Below are 23915 nucleotides of genomic sequence, written 5' to 3' on the forward strand. Positions count from 1 at the left end.
ATTAAAACCAATTTTACACTTTTGCTAACCAGCAAAAGAAGCGTGTTACCATGCATTAATTCAGATTTTTGATTTTTCATTTTGATTATGTTAGAAGTGCTCATTAATTATTCTCTAATTTCAGATCTTTGCCACTCAGAACGTATGTTAAGGACATCTGGATGGAAATTAAGATTCAATTAAATCTATAAACACTTAAAATGTTTTAGTGTGTAGTAAAATTATCTTAATTACACCAGAGAAAAGGGTAAAAAATGGTACAGTCACTGAAACATGTATTGCATTGAAAATCATCTTTAATGCTTCACAAAGAAAACACTAACAAAGCACAACTGATGCCTAGTGGAATTTTCCAAATCACTTTAGCAGGGTCAGGCTTTCCAGCTCCTGAAGCTGCCTGGCTTGTGGAGTTACATTCACTAAGGTCTTACTTTAGGGAAGGACTAATTTCTTATTTTCTACTGTCCAGCAGCCTCTCTTTTCTCCACAAATGACTCCTTGTAAATTAGCGATCACCTTCTCCAAACAGTACACTACAACTAAAATTATAATAACTAATTCCAGTACAGTTAGTCTGGATTATGAAAACTGTGCTTGTATGTACAGAAATATATAGAATATCCACAGTCAAAGGGTAACATGAACATTGTGGACACTTTTTAAAAATATATAATCAAAACTAGCAATAAATAATAGCTTACAAATACCCTCCCTTCTTTTCCAGAGCTAAATCTTACTCCCCATGCGGAAAGATGATAACTCAGTAGCTGCTCACCCTTGATGAGAGAAATTGTTCTGACAGAAATTTATTAGCTCGCTGATTTGTTTTGCCTGTTGCTGGTTTGGTTTTTTCCTCTTTAAAAAGACATCATTATTGGAAACACCCGAGACATTCACAAAGTAAACAACAAACAAACAAAGAAGAGAAGGGCAGTATTTACCAGTAATGATGTGGAACATCTGCTTGCCCTTCTCGAAGGTGATGTCGTTGGGGATGAAGGCCACATCGTCCTGCGCCTCAATGCAGGGGTGCCGGGCCCCCCTCAGCACCATCCTGCCCCGGCCCTTCTCCAGCACCACAGGCCGCACGTACGGCACCGGGGCCCCGTTGGACACGTGGGCAAAGCTGACAATGGCGTCCAGCTGGGCTATCACATCGTTCATGGTCTGCATGGGCTCTGCATAGCCTGTGTGCACACAGGGGATGGGAGGTCAGGGCCATCAGCTGTTCTTTTGCTCTGCTGAGAAGGTACCTTGAAGCCTACGCCGAGTCCAGCAAGGTAATTCATCTGCAGTAACAACTGTCTTCAAGAGGAAAGTCACCTCCTGGGAGAGCCTAGGATGCAATCCTGAAGCTCCCATGCCTTGAATACCAAGGACACTTCTTCAGACTAAGGAAAGGAGGAGGTGAGGCCATGTCACAGACATCTTTCATAAAAATCCTTTCTTTAGGATTTTTCCCTCTTCTGGAAGGCTGAGGCCCCAGAAAGAGAATGTAAACAATGGTTATCTGTTGCTGTGGAATGCAACAGGTGCAGCTGTGATTTGCCCATGTTCCATGTTTACAATTAAGGGCCAATAAGGGACCATGCTCTCTGGGACAGATTCACAGAGAGCTCCCTTGTTTATTCCTTCCTATGCTATTCTTAGCTTAGCAGCTTCTGAACTTTTCTCTCTATTCCTATTAATATAGTATTAATGTATTATATATCATAAAATAATAAATCCAGCCTTCTGATCATGGAGTCAAGATTCTCGTCTCTCTCTTCACCCCTGAGGAACCCTTGTGAGCCCGGTAACCACGCCATGTTGACTATTTTCCTCATCTGGAAATCCAGTAAGTTCCTTCATGAACAATACATGGCACTCTGATGCTCACGCAAGCAAAGACACTTCAGACACAGCACAGACACTTCAGACACAGCAGCCATCTGTGCTTGTGTGAAGGATGGGAGGGAGAGGTCTGTCAGATAGAGAGCCTGTGACACCAGGATAGATGGCCCAGCATCACATGTACCAGCTTTTGAAGTTCTGGTGTTTGGCTTTTGAAGTTTTGGTGTTTTCTTCTGTGTAAGGGATGAGGGACTGGAGCCTAAAGCCCAAATTCCCCAGGGTCTCTTCTGCTTTTGGTGAAGGATAGTAAAGAATGCCCTGTAAGTAGGCAATCTTAGAGCAAAATATATGGAAATAACTTAGGAAACCAGTTCTCCTTTACCTCTTCTGCTGTCTGGGTGAAGATGCCCAGAGTCAGGCAGGTAGGTGGAGGGAGGATAGATGTGACCCTTATGGCCTTATTTTTGTTCCTATTATGGGATTAGCATTTGCACACACCTCGTCACTGCACATCTGCAGCAATGCCAGGAAAGGGTCTGGCGACAGAAAGCAATTAATATTTAAAAAAATCCTGGGAGAAGGAATTTTTCAGAAAATGTCAGTGTGACAATTCTCCACTAAGATTCCCCAGAAAAGAAAAATCTCAAATGCACCTCTCTTCAATTGGTGTCAAAAGTGAGCTCACATCTCACTTTTGACACCAATTCTTTGGGCAATATTACAGTTTGTCTCTGTAAAAGAGAAACCTCAAAGAAACAGCAAGTCCTCCCTCCCAGCACTCCAGACTGACACACATCAACAGTGGCATATTCACCTGAAGCAATGTTAATGATTTCCTTAACAATTGCATCCTGAGCCTCTTCATACTCTTCCCTGTTCTTTATATATTCATCATTGATGGCACTCAGTTTGCTGTGAACAAAACAAGAGTATTTAGAAGCTGTGATGTTGTGCCTTCACCAACAGTGCCAAACTTTTGGCCTCCTCATCTGAGTCTATACCAAGTGTCTCCAGCTGTTTTAACAGCAAGGTTCAGCACAAAGACCACAAAGCAACTGACCTACAATTCATCCACACCAAGGCAGCCTCAAGATTAATTCCAAGTTTAAGATCACCCACAAAGGCCAAACCAGAAGTTCTAGCATCAATACATGACATCATCTATGTTTGTTATAGAGCTGCTGTGTGATAAGAACTAGCTCTTCAAAGTGAATTTCTGGCTATTTTGCTACATTTTGCTGCTAAGCAACTGTGTAATTAGCCCAGAGTCCTACAACAGGCTTATCAGATCTGAAGGCATTGACTTCTTTCATTTGGTAAAAACCTAAATTAATTACTGTCACTATGAACAGGTTCTGATCTTCCAACTTAGGTAAGCTGAAATAAAGACAAGAGTTTAAACAAGTTTTTATTCTTCTCAAGCTTGTCTCCTAAACAAAGAACAAGAGTCTGCAAGACTGAATAAGAAACACACCCAAGTAGTGTGCCCACACTACAGGCAGAAGTCAGTCTTGTGCTTCAAGTACCACCTACAGAAGCAACTATAACTTAACTAAGTACAGAGAATTCTTTTTTATTAGTGATGCATGGGCTGCCTCACTAAGGGAAAGTAGCAGATGACAAAGTACAGGTTCTAAGTACATCTTCTCAGTTACAGAAAAGCCTAACTTCATCTACATTTAGATTCACAACACATTTGGAACCAGAAAAAAAGCTGTTTTACATCTCATGGATGTTTTTAAAAAATATCCTAAGAGTAAATGTTAAAACAAAATGCAATTAAGGTTTACACTTTGTTCATGTAAGTATATTGGTGTGAAATACAACAGCATGTTGGGGTCTCTTACTGGTCAGAGTGACCCCAAGAGGAGTTCCAAAGTCTCTTTTCCCAGCCCAGCACTCGAAGGAGTCAGGGCTCTTCATTTCTCAGTCTCAAAGTTGTTTATTCTTTCTCCTGACCTGCTGAGGTCTGCTCAGCAAGACAGTCTGAGGCACTCTGCCTGCCCCAGGGCGGTGTTATGTCTTTATACTGAAAACTACATATACAATGTTTACTTTCCAATATCTATCACCTATGTTAGACAGTGAGCCTCTACTCTAAACCAATCTGTAAGTGCCACCATCACAGCAGAAGGTTGAGGCCAAGAAGAAGGAGAAAGGCTGGACATGCCCAGTTCCCTCCATCTTGCTCCACTGAATCCCCATTCTGAAAAATCCAAAATCTACTTTTTCACCTTGTGATAAATTCACTATTATTCTACTTAATTTCTCATGGCTTGCAGATCTTTATCTAAGGTTGGCAACTTGCTCCACAGGTCATAATCAAAATCACAGGCATTTCTGAGCTCTGTGCCAGGGTCTCTGAGCCCCCTGGCAGGGGTCTTGGCTGCTCAGGACAGCCAGAAGGATATCCTGGGTCCTGACACCAGCACATTGGGTGGTGTGAACCAATATGTTTGCCTTCCTTTTCAAAGATAAGGATTTATAACTATGGAAGTGAGTGATTAACAGAAACCAGCCTCTACACCATCAAGCAGCTGAACACAAGCCAGCAGTGTGGCCCTGAGGCAGAGAAGGCCAAGGCCATGCTGGCTGCTCTAGCCAGAGTGGACCCAGCAGGTTGAACATTCTTCCCCTCTAACCAGCACTCCTGAGATTGCATCTGTTTTTTTACGTTTTGTCTTCCCAACACTGAACCTGGAGCAGATGCTCACCACAAAGGCACAGAGCTGGAGCACGGGGCACACAAGGACCAGGCTGAGAGAGATTCCTGCCCAGGCTGAGGATCTGGGGTCAGCCTGGAGGGAAGAGGCAACAGACTCTCCTTGGACGTGCAGAGCAAAAGAATGAGATCCTAAGATCCAAGTTTCTGTGAGGAAAATTCTCCTCAGATCTGATCAGGAGAGCTTTCATAAACAGTAATTCAGCACTGGAACTTGTGCCACAAGGCTGTGAGGGATACTTAGAGGATGGGCACTTAGGCAAAGCCTTGGGCTACCCTATCTAAGCTTGAGATGGGATCTAATTTCCAAGTGCATCAGCTTTGAGTGAGGGATAAGAAGCAGCCTTCAATCTAAATTATTACTCAATTCTGCACAGGCAACTTTCTACTTTGTTTCCTCTGTATCCAAACACTGAGGAACAGAGAAACATCTGACTGATGCAGCCCCTGCTCCTGCTAAAACACTCTGAAAGAGCCAAAATTCAACAAAAAAATTGAGACTTTTCAGCTGATCTGTGTCAGAACTGCTGTCCAGACAAGGACACACTGAAACAGCCTCAATGCAATTAGCCTGAAGATTTAAATTTTTTTAACAGCTCAATTACAAATGGCACAGAACTGAAGTTCAATACACAGGACTAACAGAAATTAGAGAGGATTTGGAACAAAGGGGAAAAAAAAGTAATCAGCAACAAAATTCTGCATGTCACATTCGCTGATAAACATAAATTCCCTAGTGCAGTTTGTGTCTGTATAAACACTCACAGTAAAAGCAATTATGATGCTTGCTGCAGCTAAAACAGAGAAATTAGCCCAAGTCAAAGGACCAAAAATAGATAACAGTTGGCAACATAAATGGGGAATGCAGCTTTTAACATAAACTCTATGCCAGTCCTGCTCAATATTTCAATCTGTGAGTCAATTAAAAATGTGACAGTTTGTAGGGAATGCAGTTTATCAGCATAATTATAAAGGAACAATTCTATTACTTTCAGAACAGGCTTTAAAAACCACCAATATCATCTCATACCTGTTAGTAAATTTCACACCATTCTTCTGTGTATCAATGATTCCATATTTTGAATTGTTACGGAGAGCTTTTTCCTCCTTACAAGTTACCCTAAAGTGATGCCCAAACTGTGAATTTGTCTCCAGCTTGATACTTTTGCCAGCTTCCAAACCTTTCAGATGAAAACAAAGAAAAAGAAACCAGCTGTATTATCACAAATCCTGCATCCTGTGCTATTCCTGCTCACTAGCCCTCAGTTCCCATGATTTAGCCTCTTACCATGACCTAATTGAGTGGACCTGCTTTGGGTCTGTACAGCTGTGAGAAATACCCAGATCAAACACAAATATATATGGATTCATTCTCTGCTCTTACTTTAAAATACTCTCAAACTGCATATTCAAATCAGGTTCTCAAAATGCAAGGACACTCTGCATTGTTGGTGTTAGCACAGCACCTTTACTATCATGATCCTTCTACTAACACATAGCTCTGTTACAAGATTTCTCATTCCATCCCTACATAATCTTGGCTTTCCTTCTTCTCATCCAGGTACCATCTTTACACTAAAAAAAAAAATCAAAACAAAAAAAAAAATTGCAAGCTCTTAGTATAGTGTTGTAAGTATAGTGTTGTAATTTTTCTTTGCCATATTAGCATTAAAAGTTGGTGGCTTTTGCTTTTTCTTAAAGTTGATATTTCAATGCCCAATTCATCAGCTGCACATGGAATTTTCTGCATAGAATAATCAACACTTTAAATGTCTCATTTGCTTATGAATTACATTTTGCTAGGAACATCAAAAGAAAGCTGAATGGACACTCAGGATAATGCACAGAAGGGGAGAAAAAAGTGCAGGTCCTCAAAGAATGTAAAACAGAACTAGAGCTAGCCAAGAGTTTGAGGAGTTACAGTTCTACAAAATGGATTCTGTAACATATATGATCATTTCGGAAATAATTTGGAATGTTGTTTAAAAAAAAAAATTAAGGCAAAGTTATAAGCCAAAAATCCCTGTTTTCAACAGCTTGTACTGCAACAACTCAAGTCAGCCAAACTCAATAATATAATAATGCAAAAATCTTTTAACCCTTTAACCTCTTTATACCAGTTTTCATCACCTGATTGCAAAACATTTCACAAAGGAGACATGAATGAAAGGCAGTTCAAACACTACCTAGTTCTTTGGCTGCAGTCTTTAGTAAGGACTGCATTTTTTCTTCCAGTTCATTCATCTTCTCTCTTAATTCTGTTAAATTAGGATCAAAAGAAGCCTTGACGAGAAATTCATGATTCTCCACCTAGAGAAAAATAACAAGAAAAAATTTATATGAACATAAGTAATAATAAAAAAATCTTTCTGATAATACAAAGTGAAATGAATTTACTTCGTAATTCACACAAAATTTTTTATAAATATATAATGTTGTCATGCAATGTTGTTTGTGATAGTTGGTGTCTGGTTCAACTGCAAAACAAACACATCTCAAATACTTGTTTTCTCACATAATGTACTCCATACACACAAAATATACCAATTTAACAGATTCCTTTCTGCTGAAATGGAGTCGTCTGCACATTTATTTGCAAACAAATGACAGAGCAGTAGGCAGGGCAAAAAGGGAAGCCAGAGGGAATGAAATTGTCAGGTACATGATCATTTCTGCTACCCTGGACTTAGGCAGCTAATCAAGACAGAGCATGGGGTGTTTCAAACAAGAAGCCTTTGGAAAGTGAAGTTTCTGAATCAGTAATTTCTGCCCCAAAAGGGACTCTAGAGGCTTAGGAAGGAATCTACATAGTGTCACTAAAAACCCCACAAATTTCAACCCAGCTCTTGAGTTGAAAAGCAGACACGGTTCCTTCCAAGCTTAAATTTTCAGAGGCAGGGATGAAGCATTTCATCTTTTTGTTGTATTTCATCTCTTTTCTCTCCCTTCCCTGTGCTTCCACTGCCAGGTGGCTGTGTACCAAAAGCACCACCAAACTTTGAAGTTGCCCTGACTTGAGGAGGAGGTTGGAGTAGATGGTTTCTCAAAGGGCCCTTATGATTCTGAGATAAATAGGAATGGAAGTGACAGTTTCTCAACTTTTATTACAGCTAGGTAAATGAATAACCATATCCCACGCTTTTTGAACTTAGATGTTTCTTTTTATATTAGAATGGATTATTGACATAATTTAGTTGCTATGACAACCTATCCTTCAATTGCACTCAGAATAGAACTGCCTATTTTATTTGAACTCCCTCAAAATCCAAGGGGAATTTCAAGTCAAAGTTCAGATTCTGGTGTTCATAGGGACAAGGTTTGTTCTTCTGGTAAAACCAGTGTTGGCTTAGCTATAGACATTTTCCAGTACCTTGAAGGAGGGGAAAAATCAAATTTAACATGCCAGATTCTATGGGATTTGACTAAAAATAACTGACTTGTTATTCTGTTTAGAAGGACAACAAAACATTTTTAAAGTAGAACCTGAAAAGAAACTTGAAGAGCTGGACTATGAAGGGTGAAGGCTTAAACAGCTGTTACTTTTAAAGAAAACAGAGTCCCAGGGCACACACACTGCATCAACAGATGGTCTGTAACTGGTATAAAGCTATAAATTTCTTCATTACCATACATCACAAATTACAGCAACATGTCAATCAAACAAGTCCTTCCATAAACAGCAAAATGCAGTTGATGGATGCACAACACAATACAAAGGAAGAAACCACAGTGCTCCTGCCTTTGGAGAAAAGTATTCATGTTCTAAATTTTTAACCCACTGCAGTTCTCACAAGTTCAACAAATGGCCCTTCCTACCAGGTCTGGCACATGTTTAGGTAATTCTCTTACTTCTGCAGTCAGCTGAGACCTTCACTTAGGATAATCCTAACCCCTGGTTAATAAAAAAAAAAGAAAATCCTAAAAGACTCCTCAAGTAATAAACAAATCCTGGGCTACGTTCTGGATTTGAGACATATCACTGTAACTTCAAAAATAGAGTAGAGAAATGACAAAATTACTTCTCCACTTTTAATACTGATGAGATCTTTAAAAAATAGTTTCAGGTCCACAACATCAATGCACCCAAACCATTTTTTCACTGGCCGGATAATTTCAGATAGTGGGTGAATATCCTGTTGAGCACCATATATGTTAATAACAGCCTTCATATATTTCTAAATGCAGCATATATTTCTATATACAGCTAAATTATCACTAGCTACTTAATACAGATGATCAATTAAATTTAGTTCATATAGAGCAGATTGCAAAGCTCAATAAGCAACTTTAATTGCTGAGTAAACTCTGCCCACACAACATTTTATACCTTTTCCATGTCCAATGTTGTTTCTATCATCTCCAGAAACTTTGAGAAGTCAGAGCAGATATCATTAAGAGGTGTTATAAATACAGCCAACAACAACATCTGGTGAGCTCCTGTTAGGAACAAACAAGAAAATTATCATTCACAAACCCCCACAGATTTACCAGAATTCACTCACCCAAGATAAACAACACAACTGCTTAGCTGGTTAATTTTACAAAGATGGGCTATGACTATTTCACTGAAACACATGTACCTTTTTCTAAAATTGGTGGGATATTTTTCTAAATATCCCATCTACGTTCTGATTAAGCCTGTACCTATTCTGTCACCTTTGTTCATAACTGGGGGTATTAATTCCCTTCTACTATGGGTAAAACAACAAACAATAGTATAAAAGCAAACCCATTGTCTGAGTATTACCAATTTTTGCACATAAAATGTTGACATGCCTTCTGCAAAAAATGTTGGTCTTATCTTCCACACTCACAGCTTTTAATTCTTCTTAATAAATTATTACATAATACTGGGAATATTTGGTAATTACAATATGGACATAGCAACTGAAGTGTATGTTACCAGCTTTTGTTTTCCACAAAAAAAGACCACATATTAAAACCAGGTATTCGCAGTAACTTCCTTCCACTAGACAGGAAGGCATCAAAATTAACAGAGATACTCTATAGCATCAAGTCAAACTGCACAGAACACATATTGGCAGGAAGTCCATGGAACACCAAAAGCACTGAACACCAACAGCAGTTCATTATTAAATTAACATGCACAGATATTGCCAAATTTGTGACGGAAGTATTTTCTTCAGGTACACATAAGCTACACATAAGCACTTATATCCAGCAGCCAGCTGTGGAAAGGTTCCGTCAGTAAATGCATGTTTACATCTTTGCAGCCACTTCAAGTTATGATTTAATCACAGAAAGATTAGCATTATTGACTACATTATATACAAAAAATGCCTCAAAATGAATCCAATACTATGAGCTTAGACTCACTGAATTACAGAATCATGTTGCTGCCTCTAATGCTTACAGGCAAGGCTTTGTACATTAACAGAGAAATATAGAATTAAGCTCTGGATATTCCAGAGCCTCTCAATTTCTTACCAGACTAAGAAAAAAGTCCTAGCCTCTCCCAAGAAAAAGTACCACAGAAATTTATAGAAGTTACACAGTGAGGACACCATTACCCAAGTGAATCTCTCCTCTCTCAGTTGAAGTAGAAAGAAAAAGTTTGGTTTGATTTCTTTTTCTACCATGCCTTTTTGCTTCCCCAGTCCCTCAAACTTTTAAAGTGAAAACTCTAAACTGAATAGTATCTATTAATAGAGAAAAAAAAATTACATCTTGTTGGGAGATTACTGAACTTGCAAAAATGGAGTTTTCTGCTGATTAAAAATCTTCAAAACCAACAGATATGAAATATTGTTTTCAATTCCAAATTTCTTGCTTGCTCTCTTAATATCTTGGTTTTTTCTCCTCCTGTAAGAAGACACATCTAAACCAACCTATAAAATAAAAGCAGCCAACAAAGAAGAAAGAAACTGAAGGGCAGAAAAGGTTTCATGTCCATTCTTCAGAGTGGGCTTAGCAGTTCCCAGCAGACAGAATACATGGCACACACAATGAAATGAGTTTCAATATTCTTGACTCAATGAAAAACAATTGTGCTTGAACTTAAAGTAGCTATTATAATTTGTTTTCTTGCGCAGGGAAGCTTTATGATGCCATTTCATTATTTAAACTAGAAGGGTACACCTTGGACACCACAGGAAGATGTCACACTCAAAAGTTGGAATATATTAGAACTAGAATTTATTATTTATTGAATAAATAAAATACTGATGTATTTACATACATTCATTTATATGGGTCCAACTGATATACTGCAAAATTTATTTTCACTTTTAATCCAACTTCAAACTTGGTATCCAGCACTTGAAGGGAGTAAAACAGTGGAGTCAGCAAATAATGAGGGTTTACAAAAGTTATTTGCACATGCTTTTCTTAAAACACCTGTCATTACAAGAATATGAGCAAGAAATACCACTGAAAAATTCTAAATTAAACTCCAACATGTCTTGCACCTGTATTCATTAACTCATAGAAAAGATGCATAGTGAAAAAAAATGCTCTTTTGCACCTACTCAACATTATTAGGATGGAAAGTAACCACAGAGAAAGACTAATAGAGCTTTGCACCATCAAAAGCAGAGATGCATATTGATCCCAGAGCCTATCTGTGCCCAGGTGCAGGTTTTAATTTAAACCATAATTTACTTACTGAAGCACAGACAAGTGTTTATTACACATGTTAAAGACTTGACTATTAATATGGTTTAAAAATGTTGTCTGGCAATTAAAATAAAACACTAATCTTCAGGGTTGAAACACACAGTTAGTTTGGCAGCAAAATGACACTGCACTATCCAGGCAAAACAGACCAATCCCAACAATTAACTGCACCAGACATTTTGATAGTGCAATGGAAAGTGGGATAAAAGGAAAAGAACAATGGAAATTGGGATAAAATACAGTATAGGTTTTCTACAAGTAGATAATATCCATATGGTGCAACATCTGATTGAAATACTGAATGCCTGAGACAAAGGGGACTCTGCAGAGCTAATTTGGGCTCTTCTGAAGCATTCAGCATGGTGTCACAGGAGGTGCCAAGGTGCAGGATCTGCAGGATTTATGCCATGACCAGAGTGCAGATAAAGAGCACATCACCCACTTGCAAAAGATGAACAAGCTGAAAGGACATCAGCTCCTCCAGGGCTCACAGAAGCATTTATCTTTTTAAGAGGTGTGAATTCATACTAATGCAGAAAAGAAGGCTGCTTATAAATGTCACTAAAATAAACAATATGGAAGCTGTCAGTAGCTTATATTGGAATTAGATAAATCAGAAATAGATCAACACCTTGAAAACTGGGCTAACAGAAATGAAGTAAAATGTAGCACTGAGTAAGATGACACGTTGATAGATAAATGTGTTTCCACTATTAGTAAGGAATAATCAGTTGGATCTGACAAAGGATGGGAAAGAGCCAAGTCTGATCACAAGAGGCTGAGAAAGAACAGGACTGAAAGAAGCAGTAAGGGCATTCAGTCACTGTGTACAGTATGGTAAAAACACACCTGACAGCCAGCACGCTATTCCTGTATCCTGCACATTTACACACTTAAGAGTGTTAGTTTGAGATGGGAAGGAAGATGCCTCAGCAGCTTCTTGAGGACAGAAATCTTGTAAAGGACCCAAATTTCATGCCCCAGCAATCTGAGTAATGAACAACTGCTCCCTTTTGCCAGCTAGAGCAAAATGATTTGATGACTCAGAGTTCTTTCCCATCCTATGCAGACTTCTTATGGCCAAACCAGAAAAAAGCCATCTTCACTCATCACCCCTCTCCTCAGCTTTCACCACCCATAAAAACAAAGATTTCAACAAAACAATGCCTCATTTTGAGGGAAAGGCAGTCACAGCTGATGGCTTTGTGGTTGTTCTGTATCCCCATAGCTGCTCTATATCCCCACAGCCATTCATAGGCAAGGGAATTCTGAAACTGGCACATACTCAGAATCGTCAAAAATCTTTCTGACTTTCCATCCCTTGATGAGTTACAACATTCTGTACAGTCAGAAACAGAGAAATTACCAGATCCAGTCTGAATCATTCATGTACATTGAAAATTACCAGACCATTCATGTACTTTGAACAGGTGGCACAAGTACAAAGAAAAATAAAAATAACACACCACCTATTTTAAACTATCTTTAATATACTGCTGGTGATTGCCCTAAGACCAACTGATTCATGTGTAGAACAGGAAGAACCTTTTGCAGTCTATTAACTTTTCCATATGGTGAGCAGTTTGCCTTACACAGCTTGCTCCTCAAAACTCTAAAAATGGAATTGTTTTCCTACCCCAGTGTTATGACACAGGAACTCAGTTGATCCAAATGGCAACTAATATAAAAAGAAGTAAAGACAGGAAGCCAGCATTCTGAACTAACACCTCAGTATAGGATGGGAATCCAGGGGCTCCATGTCAAGGCTAAAACAAGCAGAGTCTGTTTGGAAAAGCCAAATGGACACAACTGAGGCAGATGAAGAGTGACACAGCTCTTTAAAAGCAAAAACAAGCAAAAACAGTTACATCTGCCAGTTCCCTCAGAGTTTCAGATCTAAATTGCTCTTGGAAATAACACAGCCAATAACCAAAAACTGATTTATTTTAAGATTAATATTGGAGAAGTTTCATTACTTGAATTTGTAAAACTGTAGTACAGAAAAGTATGAGACACTGGGTAGTTTTATTTTCTACTCAAATAGAGGAAAGAAATTTTTGTAACCATACCATTTCAAACAATATTTGTTTTTCAGGCTTTGGTGCTTGCTTTACACAAAGGGAATTTCTAACAAATTAATGGGCTTCAATAGAAATGAGCTTTCTGGTAGGTTAGAACTGCTATTCCTAAACTGAATGCTGATCTTATTCTGTATTTTCTTGGTAATACACAGAAAAAGAAAAAAAATAGCAGCTTTTGTACCTTCTAGACTTGCTTGTCACAGCATTGTACTTCTTACTAATGAGGACTGGAGGAAATCCTGCCATGTTAACTTGTATCAAACACAGGAACATTATGATTAAAAACAAGCCATTTGAGTTATACCACTAATCCTTAAACTGGGGGGATTTTGTGTGTCATTACAACCCAAAGTGGATGACAACACTATTGTATGAATGGCATCTTGTTTGTAAGATCACAGCAAACACACAGTTGGTCAGGAATTCCTAGAGACAAATCCATGTCAAAGATTCCCACACCATCACCCAACAGCTCAAGCATCCCAGCTACACACTAATTGGAACACATTTCCCTGCAAAGATTTGGCTATGAATATTCTTATGTATCTGATTGGCATTTTGGAATTTCAGCTCATTTAAAATTCAAATGTGTTTAAAGCTTTATTCCTGCAACAAAAGCACAAAGGGAAAAAATAATCTTTGGAAATCTTCGCTCTATTTCTTTGCATCATCAGTACACCACAAAACATTGGGAATAGATGGGGGTAGCAATACCTTCATGTTTCTCTAGTGCTTGTACAACATTGGGCAGCTGATTGATAGCCTGGAACATCCTGTAACAGTCTTGTAAGTTTGCTGCTTGTCTCTGAAATTTCTTTGCCAGCCGGTTGAGGTCTGGAAAGCGACGTAACAGATCTTCCTGGAGGCACTGACGTAGCTCTGGATCCATCACAAAAGCTTCAACCAAATTCAACCTACACAAGAAATTCATAACCATGATTAGCATGCCAGGATCTGTAATTCTTTTATGTCACCAGTTATCTGACAGTTTCTATCTGTCCTTTCTCAGTTTAAAAAAAAAAAAAAAACCAATGAAAACAGGACAGACAACACGAGCTGAGAAAGCAAGGAGATTTTACCCATGTCAAGCTTCTGTAATTTTGAACAGTCAGGTTTTCTAATGAACAGGCATTGTTGGTATTTGCAATTGTTCCAGATGCAAATACCAACATCCATCCTGTAGGTAAAGCTGACTCAGAACTGACTTGGAGATTAATCCTTTCCCTTCATGAGCAGAAAAGTCTTCCAGCAGTCTGTGGAAGAAGAGGAATTAAGCAGGAAAAATAACCCCTCTGCTGGCAAAGTTTATCTCCCTGTAGTCAAGGCCAACATGGACATTGAAGCTGTGCAAGCCTGGAGCACAGGATGGGATGTGACCGTGTTCGCAGGGGTCTGAGGATGAGGAAAGAGATGAGGATCTGACTCCATGTTTCAGAAGGCTTGATTTATTATTTTATGATATAAATTATATTAAAACTATACTAAAAGAATAGAAGAGAGGATTTCATCAGAAGGCTAGCAAGGAACAGAAAAAAAGAAGGAATGATAACAAAGGCTTGTGTCCTGGACAGAGAGTTCGAGCCAGCTGACTGTGATTGGCCATTAATTAGAAACAACCACATGAGACCAGTCACAGATGCACCTGTTGCATTCCACAGCAGCAGATAATCATTGTTTACATTTTGCTCCTGAGGCCTCTCAGCTTCTCAGGAGGAAAAATCCTAAGGAAAGGATTTTTCACAAAAGATGTCTGTGACAATGGGAAGGCACCTCTGGGTCCTGACCACTCCAAGCCCTGCTCAAAGCAGGGTCCCAGCTACAGCCAGCTGCACATCCTGGGTATCCCCAGGGATGGTCCCAGTGTCAAGCTCTGGAACAGAGCCCTTGAGAGTGACTGCATGCCCTGAGCCTGGCAGCTGGGTGAGTTCTCAGTGCACCACACTGTACTGACCTAGCCCTGCTTTCTGAGATGTAACAGGGGACAGCAACAGCCCCAGCTACAAGAAGCAACATTTCCTGCTCTTCCCTTATCCAACCACCTAGTTTATCTATTGTAGAAGCTTACTGGGTTAGCCAGCCACGATTTTCCCTCTGTAAATCCATGCCAACTACTTCCAAACCACTGTTTGCCTCATGGCAGGCACTGGGGGACTGCATTCTCACCAATGAGGGGGTACTGCCTGCCAGCCTTGTCACCCCTGACTCCCAGCTTGCCTGCCCTTGCTGTTACTCCCTGACATTTTTGATTGGTATTTTGCTGGGAGTTTTTTTCTGTTTGGATTTTTTTTTTAAGGTATGGGGGTTTTAACATAGTGAAATAAATATTCTTTAAGTGCTCAAAGCAAGCATAAATCTCAACAAGAAGTGACAGAGCATTAAATTGTATTTCTCCACTAGAATGAGAACAAATTTTCATGCATTTTTGGGGGTTTTTGCATCAGTTAATATTGTCATCTCTACACATTTTGCATTTGCTGTTAAAAAAAAGAACTCGGATATTGTTAATTTTGGAACGCTGGGAAGGTCAGTGTTCTTTGATCACACTTTCAGAACACCAAGGAAGAGCTCTGCCTCCTTCAGAGACCTCCCCACATTACATACTGTGCTGATTTTTGGTTAATAATATCTATCAATATCTTTGCTTCAGCAGAGAAGTTAATTTTATCTAAAGACATGCAAGCAAGGAAAGGACAGCTTCCACCCCATTATTCCTGCTGCTTTGCTTACTGACAGAAAAATGCATTTGTTTCAATTACCGTAACATCTGCACTTGCAAACTGCATTGGAAATTACAATTTTTTGTCATTCTGACAGCAGTAATCTCTACATTACACACTGCAGTGCTGTGCAGGGGTTAACACAGTCCACTGCCCCAGGTAATTAGCAAAGACAGGTAACAAAGGCTTTGGCTAAAGCAAGACGAGGCAGAGAGCCCTGACCAGGCAGTGGTACATTTCTGTATAAAAAAATTTCCTTCTGTTTCAAAAAGTATTCTACTCCCACACTCCAGTGAATCTTCTGTATTATACTGAAAAAAAATCAATGAAAAACATGAAAGAAGGATCCTACCTTTATGTTTATCCATTCAACTACAGCCTTAATACATAAATTGAGAGACTGACATTACTGACACATAAGGGTGCTTTACCTCCAAAAGAAACATTACAGTTTCAGCATGTACACAGAGCTTGTCAGAAACAGACAGGAAAACACTGAAGATACCTACTGCAAGAACACAGAACAGGAATTGTATGAGAAACATCATAAAAGCCAAGCAATTTTCCATTCTGATCCCTGCTGGTGTTTCTGAACATGATTTTTAGCTTTCAGACTTCTGACAATGGTTTGGTGGAATAACAAGAGCTACACAATCTCCCCACAGCAGATACGCTGCCATGCTTATCACAAATCCCTTCCATTTACCCAGCACACCTCACTTAGTGCTCACATCACCAACTCTTCTCTCAGAAGTGCCAGCAGCCACCAGTGACCAAACACAGCTTTTAAACACCAGATATTGTTTAGATATTGAGGGGGAAAAGCACTAGGAACTGAACCAAACTAAAGACACCTGACACAACAGCCTAAAAATGAGCCCACTAACCAGATGTGCTCCTTCCCCCCAAGGGATTAGAGAAGGAACCAACTTGCCAACATGAACCTCCCCAGAGGAACCAAGCAGCTTGGCCATTTTTAGTCCTCTGATCTGGAAATTTGGCAAAAACAAAGCAGGATTTATTATAAACTTCTGCATTTAGCACACCCATGTATTCCTGCTGTTACCTTCCCTGGTCTTCAGCAGTTACAGTCATGGCAAACACACAAGAGCTTGTACTGCCCTGATGTTATGTCCTCTCACTTCCCAGCTATTATGCAATACCTGTGAACTTATTTATTATTTCTCCATTATCAAAATATCACCACACCATCAACCCATAAAGAGGAACTAGTTGCAAATATCTTCAAGTTATATTATGAGGAAAATGGCATGAATTTCTGGTTTAAAACCACCTTACTTCACTTTAAAAAAATCCCAATATGTCTTCATTTTATAAAAGCACCAGGAAGACACACTTGGAATTTTATCCATTATCAAAGTTTTAATCCAGAGAAATATTGTTCCTGCCTGCAGCAGGAAACAAGAGTTTTCTGGGTTTATCCAACCTGCTTAAATTACTGACTACCCCATGATTTCAACTTTGAAATTTCAAGTATAAAAACTATTTTTTCTTATTTTGATGACCAATTTCACATATGCAAGAATGTGCAAAATTAAAGTTCACCATCAATATGAGATGCTATCTTGCGCTCTCATGGCTCATGTTTAAAGTCAGAGAACTTCAATTTCTTCCAAGAGGTCCTTAGAAAATCAGTAATGCTAGCATACAGATACACGCACAGAATCACTTCTGAAGACTTACTAAATTCTGCAGAGCTGCTGTAAGTCATTCTAGAACATCTCAAGCACAGCTTCTGTAGTCTTGAGCTCATCTTTACCAGGATCTAGGGGGTTTTCCCCATTTGTGCCTTTTGCACAAACAAACCCTTCACTTTCATCCCACGACTCCCTCACCTTTTTCAACAGCCTCTTGGATAAGACCTGTCAAAGGCATTTTGAAAGCTCTAATTTATTTCTTTCCCCTCCTCTTTTGTCCACAATGACAAGTTCAGAGTTCTCAGATCAGCATGAACAATTTTCCTCTGCCAAAACCATGATAATTAGACTAACATTTCATGACCTTCCTGGTACTGTTCTATCTCCCCCCCCTACATTTGCCAACCACAAAGATACATCTGACAGGTTTGTGCTCATGCCACATTTTGCATAACAATTTTCTGTTGGTAGGAATGCATACAAGGCTGCTGAATGGAAAGGTAATGCAACTATAAGTCATGAATAATGATCACAAGTAATAATGAAATCAAATGACAGATTGTTTTTAATATAAAGTTCAAATAAGGGGAGAAAAAAAAAAGGAAATACGAAAAGAAACAAATTTTTAAAATCCAAGAAAGTGTAACCAAAGAACAGCTGACAACACTAGATAATTCATTTCTACCACACAGCCAAAAGGAAAGGACAATAGGGCAAATCTTTCCACCCTAAATCTAAGGCAGCACAGTCAAGATAACAGAAACAATTATAAGTAGTGAAACCACACTAGAACATCAAGGAAATCTGTTTCAAGACGGTTATTTAAATCTTCAAAACTAGAGAACAAGACTGCAGCAAATGTAACAGAAAATCAGCACAAGTGCTTTTCTTTAATTTGGAAACAGGAATCACCTTTTATTCCTGCTAAGCACAACCACAGCTGTTTACCAGCTTTGAATTCTGTGCCCTCACAAGTGTCATTAGGGTGAGTGGGCCCTGGGAGACAGAGAGAGGAAAAAACCTCACTCATGTCCACGTTTCTGCTGGATATTCCAACTCAAAACATTCCACCTTTCCCCCAGTTTTACTCTTAATAAGCATCTCTTGAACCAGCTTCTGACAGAAGGCCAATGTACCACAGACACACACAGAAAAAGACAACAAAAATCTGGGGTTTTTTCAATCTAATATATGTCACACACTTGCCCGAGCCTCGACAGGCTGCTTCCATTCCACCGATGTCTGCATCACATCTGACATCAGAAGAGATTTCTGCCTCCCTGCATACACCTGTGCAGCACTTTCCACCACCATTTTAAGGTGCCTCAACACAGATGATGTCAGGAGGGTTTAATTCTATTTCTAGATTTCTACACAGAATATCAAAGTTTCAGTTAGTAGAAAAAATAGTTTAAGAAAATAGGAAAACAGAAAAAAAAAAAGGCATTAACCATGCCAGATTTGTATACAGATTTTTATGAAGAAAGAAAAGAATTCTCTGTGTAGAAATAATAACTAAACAGACTAAAATAAAAGATCGCAGATAGAAGGAATAGAGTATTTATAATGCCTGAGCAGGATTGGCCAGCAGCAAAAAAACCCCCAAAAACAACAAGAACAACAACAAGAAAAACAACAAGAAAAACAAGAAGAAAAACAAGAAGAAAAACAAGAAGAAAAACAAGAAGAAAAACAAGAAGAAAAACAAGAAGAAAAAGAACAAGAAGAAGAAAAAGCAGAAAAAGAAGAAGAAACTCCAAAAGAAAAACAAATAACCAAAACAAAACAAAAAACCAAAACCCCAACAAACCAGTGTGCAATAAGATTAGTTATAAAGCACCTAGAATTTTATTCTCTCCTCCACCAACATCCTGCAAAACCCTGGACAGCTCTGCACCTCTCTGTCCATGCAGGAAAGAAAACATTTCCCTCAAGCACTTCTGCTTAAAAAAAGTACTCTGAGGTTTTTTTCTATCATTTCATGAAACTGGGATCCATATGTAACCACTAATACATATTTAATAATGAGTAATAAATATTTAGTTATTACTTCAGGGTAGTGACTACTCATAGATGTTTTCAGAAAAAAAAAACTGTATTAAGAATTCCACATAACAAATGGGGTAAAAGTGTTAATACTGAAATAAACTAGGAATGCCCTCTCTTACAGGAGAAGCTGACTTACTTTTAAGAAGACTTTAAAGTTTGTAACTCCCCTGACTATCTAACAGCTGAGTCCTCTGAAGAGCATAAATTCTCTGCCTGCAAATGAATTTTTTTGACTGTAGATTAAGACCAACCTTCCTGTCCAACTGTTCTACTTGATTATGCAGAATTTTAATCAAGAAATACCACTTACAAAAGCAGCATATTAAGGACTGCTTCAAAATATACTGAGACTTTCATCTCACCACGAGTTTCAGAATATGCACAGCTGTATCAGTTTAATTTTATATTTTAATTTCATATTCTCCTCATACAAAGGAAAGTGGAAAAACACCTCACATACCATTATTTTGTTTCCCTCAGGTTTCTCTCAAACTCAGATCTCTTCTCAAACCAATGCAGCCAAAGCAAATCCTCCTTGGACATGCTTAACCTAGACATGTGAAATGCTACCCCCACCACCTTACCTGCTCCATTGGGTTTTCTCTTTCACACAAGGCACAGAGTATTTTAACACCCTGCAGGAAGCCCAGTCTACAGAAAGTTGCTGTAGTAGATAAATACTTCAAATTCTTTTTTTCAAACCAGGATTTTTTTTTCCAACCAGAATTTATTTTTTCCAGAAACAAGCAAGGCACTGTCCCCTAAGCTCCCTTTATAAACTTTTCCTGGTGACCAAGTAATTCCCTAAACAATCATTTCTCTCCCAAAAATCAGCCATAATCCAATTTGCTGCCTCAGGTAAGCAGTGGAGGCCTTAAATTTACAAATCTCTTTCCATGCCAAAGAACTTCAGTATGCTTTACAGCCCTTGAAGCATTAAAGCAGACACCTAAGATTGGCACATGAGAGCCTAAATCAGAAATCCGAACCCTGATAACTAAAAATTACTTTAGTAATTCAGCACACAGTAGCATAAAAATCACACTGACCATCCCAGATCATTTTGCCTCAGACAATCAGAGCTGTTGCATGCATTTATAAAGATAACATCCAAAATTTCTCAGACAAGCACAAAGAAATAACAATGCAAAATAGCTAAGCAACCCACGCATGCTTTTGGAAGTGCTTGGTTATGCATAAAAGACTTTTTTTTATGAAACTAGAGCAGTCTTTGCAAACAATTAGAAATAAATGTAATACAAACCCTGAGGAATAAAGAACCAGCAGCTTTAGAGAGACTAATAGCATCAAAAGCCATTTTATTTTAGTTATACATCATAGGCTTAGGATCACTGATCTCAGTCCCCACTCAGCTCAAACTGGAGCCTTTGCACAGCCAGAAGTTGCTCTGGCTTCTGGCAGCTCCAGCTGATGGCAACATTCACCCAAGCCACAGGAATAGGTTTGGAAGGGGCTCACAACAGGCTCCAGTTCCTTTGAAGACACTAGATCTGAATCCAGGTTTTTGATTCCCTAGGAACTCAGAATGTTGCTTTCTGGATGGGTTGTACACACACCTCTCCAGCACTTCTTACATATGAGACAGAATATCCCAAGCAAGGGGTCAGAATCTTACTGCTGTTTTAATGAATTTGTAGCAATTTGGCCATCCAATATCATTCAGGATCCAAAATCTTGTGTCTGAGTATCACAAGCTGTTCAGCAGAGCAAGCTCTCCTCCAGCCCTCCCAAATTTGCATGGACACACAAGGGTCTATAAATTCAGAAACAACCCAGGCAATGCCAAGACACCCAGGTGGGAGGCTTGTGCTCAGGTATTGAAGACTTCTCCCTGCTGTCTGCCAAAAAAAGAGCAGCCTGCACCTTCACAGGGACTCCCCTCCATGTTAAATGGCTCAAAACCTTCCCCACTCACTCCTGCCCAAACCTTGTCACTGTTTGCTCCTGCCACATGAGCATAAAGTTGGTTTTGTTTCTGAATGTTACTGTATTATTAAATTACTTCACAGCTTCCCTCCCTGAAAACCACTGTCACGACCTAAACACCCCCAAAAAGCAACACTAAAAGATAGCTGCTTACAAAAGACAACTTTGAAGATGACAGTGAAGAAGTAGAACAGTGTATATTCCTCCTCAATCCAGAATTTGAAGAGCATTACAGTTTAATGTGAGGGATGTGAAATTGCAGGCTTTTAACAAATAGGAAGATATTGTATCATACAGTAGATGAACAGACACAGCAAACCAGGAACAAAGAGCCCCAAGGGGATGCATTTTTCAGAGCTGACCTGTGATGCCTGTGTTCTTAGAGAGACAATGCTGTCACCCCAGGAAGGTGACAGCATTCCTTGGACTCTGATCACCTCTGTAGCTCCTTAAAAACTTTTGCAACCATTCACAGTTCTAGACCCAAACAGAGTACCAAAACTTGCCCTCTGCTGAAACAAAGAAGTCAGAGAGACCAAAGAGGAGCTTTGGTCCAGGGGTGCAGCTGGAGCTGTCCTGATATGTCCACAGCCCAGCCACCAAGTGTGGAGGAACAAAACCTGGGAGAGGAGAGGCTTGGCCACCTCAGCTTGCCACTGAGGGGGATGCTCCCAGCTGCAGCCCCTCCTCAAACTGTTCCAGATTGCAAGGCAAGACTTACTCTATTACCATCTGTATGGCAGATTATACTTTGTCAAGTGGGAAGTTTGCTTTATCTCTCTCTCTCTGAGTGACCATAATCACTCCTCCCTATGGAGGGGACATCTGCTGATAAGAGGCTGTTGAATGTCACTGCATGACTGATAAGAACTACAGCATCCCATTGGCAGATGCTGCACCCAGAGGGAGGAGCCAAGCATTGCTACCCAGATATAATCTGGAGATTCTGGAATACCAGCACAGCATCTCCACTGGATTCCCCAGAGGAACAGCAGCTGCCTCTTCTACCACTGGATCTTCAGAGGAAGACTACATCCTTCTCTACAGATCCCCCTTGCTCCAGCAGAACCACACCTGACACTGCAGGAGGACTGCAGCCACAATCCCAACTGGACTGCTACCAACACCCTGACCCACAGGATTCTGACCCTGTCAGCATTGTTCTAGTGTACTGCATTGCTTATTTTACCCTTTTATTTTTCTTCCCTATAAAGAGCTGTTACTTCCTGCTCCCATATTTTTTGCCTGAGAGCCCCTTAATTTAAAATTTATAGCAATTCGGAGGGGTGGGGAGGGTTTTACATTCTCCATTTCAGGGGAGGCTCCTGCCTTCCTTAGCAGACTCCTGACTTTCCGAACCAAGACACAAACAGACATCTTCATTTGCTGTGGCTGGGTTTGCTCTTCACCTCTGGCTGCCCTGAAGCACCCCACCCTGGGGTGGCCCTGCCAGCTGTGGACATGCCCAGCTGTGCCCTGATGTTGGCCTGGAGTTGCTGGGAAATGATGCCCCCAAGCCCCAGTCCCAGCAGCACTTCCAAGGTGGCAGAAAGCAGCACTGCCACCAGGAGAAGTGTGAGGTAGGGCTGCTACCCACTGCTCTCCTACCTCCATACTCTCCCCATGAGGTTTTAAATGAACTAAACCAAGGATCTACCTGCAGGCATGGATCTGAAGCCCTCAGAAAGCATTTAGCACTAACAACTGCCTTTCACTCCATTGTGACAGTGCAGCTCCTCAGAACCCACTCCTATTGTCCTTTAATCTTAAATGTAACTTGGAGAGTCCACGAATATCCTGTTTTTCACAGCCCTGCTGAAGTCTAATCCCTTGTAATACGGACTGCAAGGTTTGAAGAGCAGCTTTAGAGCCTAGGAGAGCCACAGAAATCAAACTGCACACACTTTCCAGAGCTCTGGGTACACAGAGTGCTACTAAGCAGCTAGACAGATCAGGCTCCCTGCTGTTAAACCTGTAATATTCAACAATGTAAGAGAAAGCCACAGTCAAACATCAGTCTCATGCCTTTTCTAGTATCCCTAATTAGTCCCTAAGCCATCCTACCATGATAACAATAATGGATATTTCTAACTTCAGGACAGTCCATTTACAGAAAAATTTTATAATTCAAATAAATGCAGCGTTCCAAACAAACAGAGTTCACACTCCTCTATATCAGTTATATTTATATAACTGATATAGTTATAAAATTAATATGGATCAGGGAAGCAACAGACTCTTTACCACCCTACATGAATTTCTGAATACACTA

The 23915-nt window shown here is 39.7% G+C and overlaps 1 protein-coding gene across 1 annotated transcript in view; it reads right to left on the reverse strand.

Moving 5' to 3' along the window:
* The window catches only part of MSH2 (mutS homolog 2), a 48735-nt gene that overhangs the window by 8461 nt on the left and 16359 nt on the right, over window positions 1–23915 (reverse strand). Inside the window, exons 7-12 of the mRNA XM_058020947.1 lie at window positions 13987–14186; window positions 8883–8992; window positions 6742–6865; window positions 5586–5736; window positions 2648–2745; window positions 942–1187 (exon numbers count right to left, since the gene is read on the reverse strand). Of these exons, the coding sequence (XP_057876930.1) occupies window positions 942–1187; window positions 2648–2745; window positions 5586–5736; window positions 6742–6865; window positions 8883–8992; window positions 13987–14186 (929 nt within the window). The remainder of the gene's footprint in view (window positions 1–941; window positions 1188–2647; window positions 2746–5585; window positions 5737–6741; window positions 6866–8882; window positions 8993–13986; window positions 14187–23915) is intronic.

The sequence above is a fragment of the Melospiza georgiana genome, chromosome 3, assembly GCF_028018845.1.
Source record: "Melospiza georgiana isolate bMelGeo1 chromosome 3, bMelGeo1.pri, whole genome shotgun sequence".
Classification (NCBI taxonomy): domain Eukaryota; kingdom Metazoa; phylum Chordata; class Aves; order Passeriformes; family Passerellidae; genus Melospiza; species Melospiza georgiana.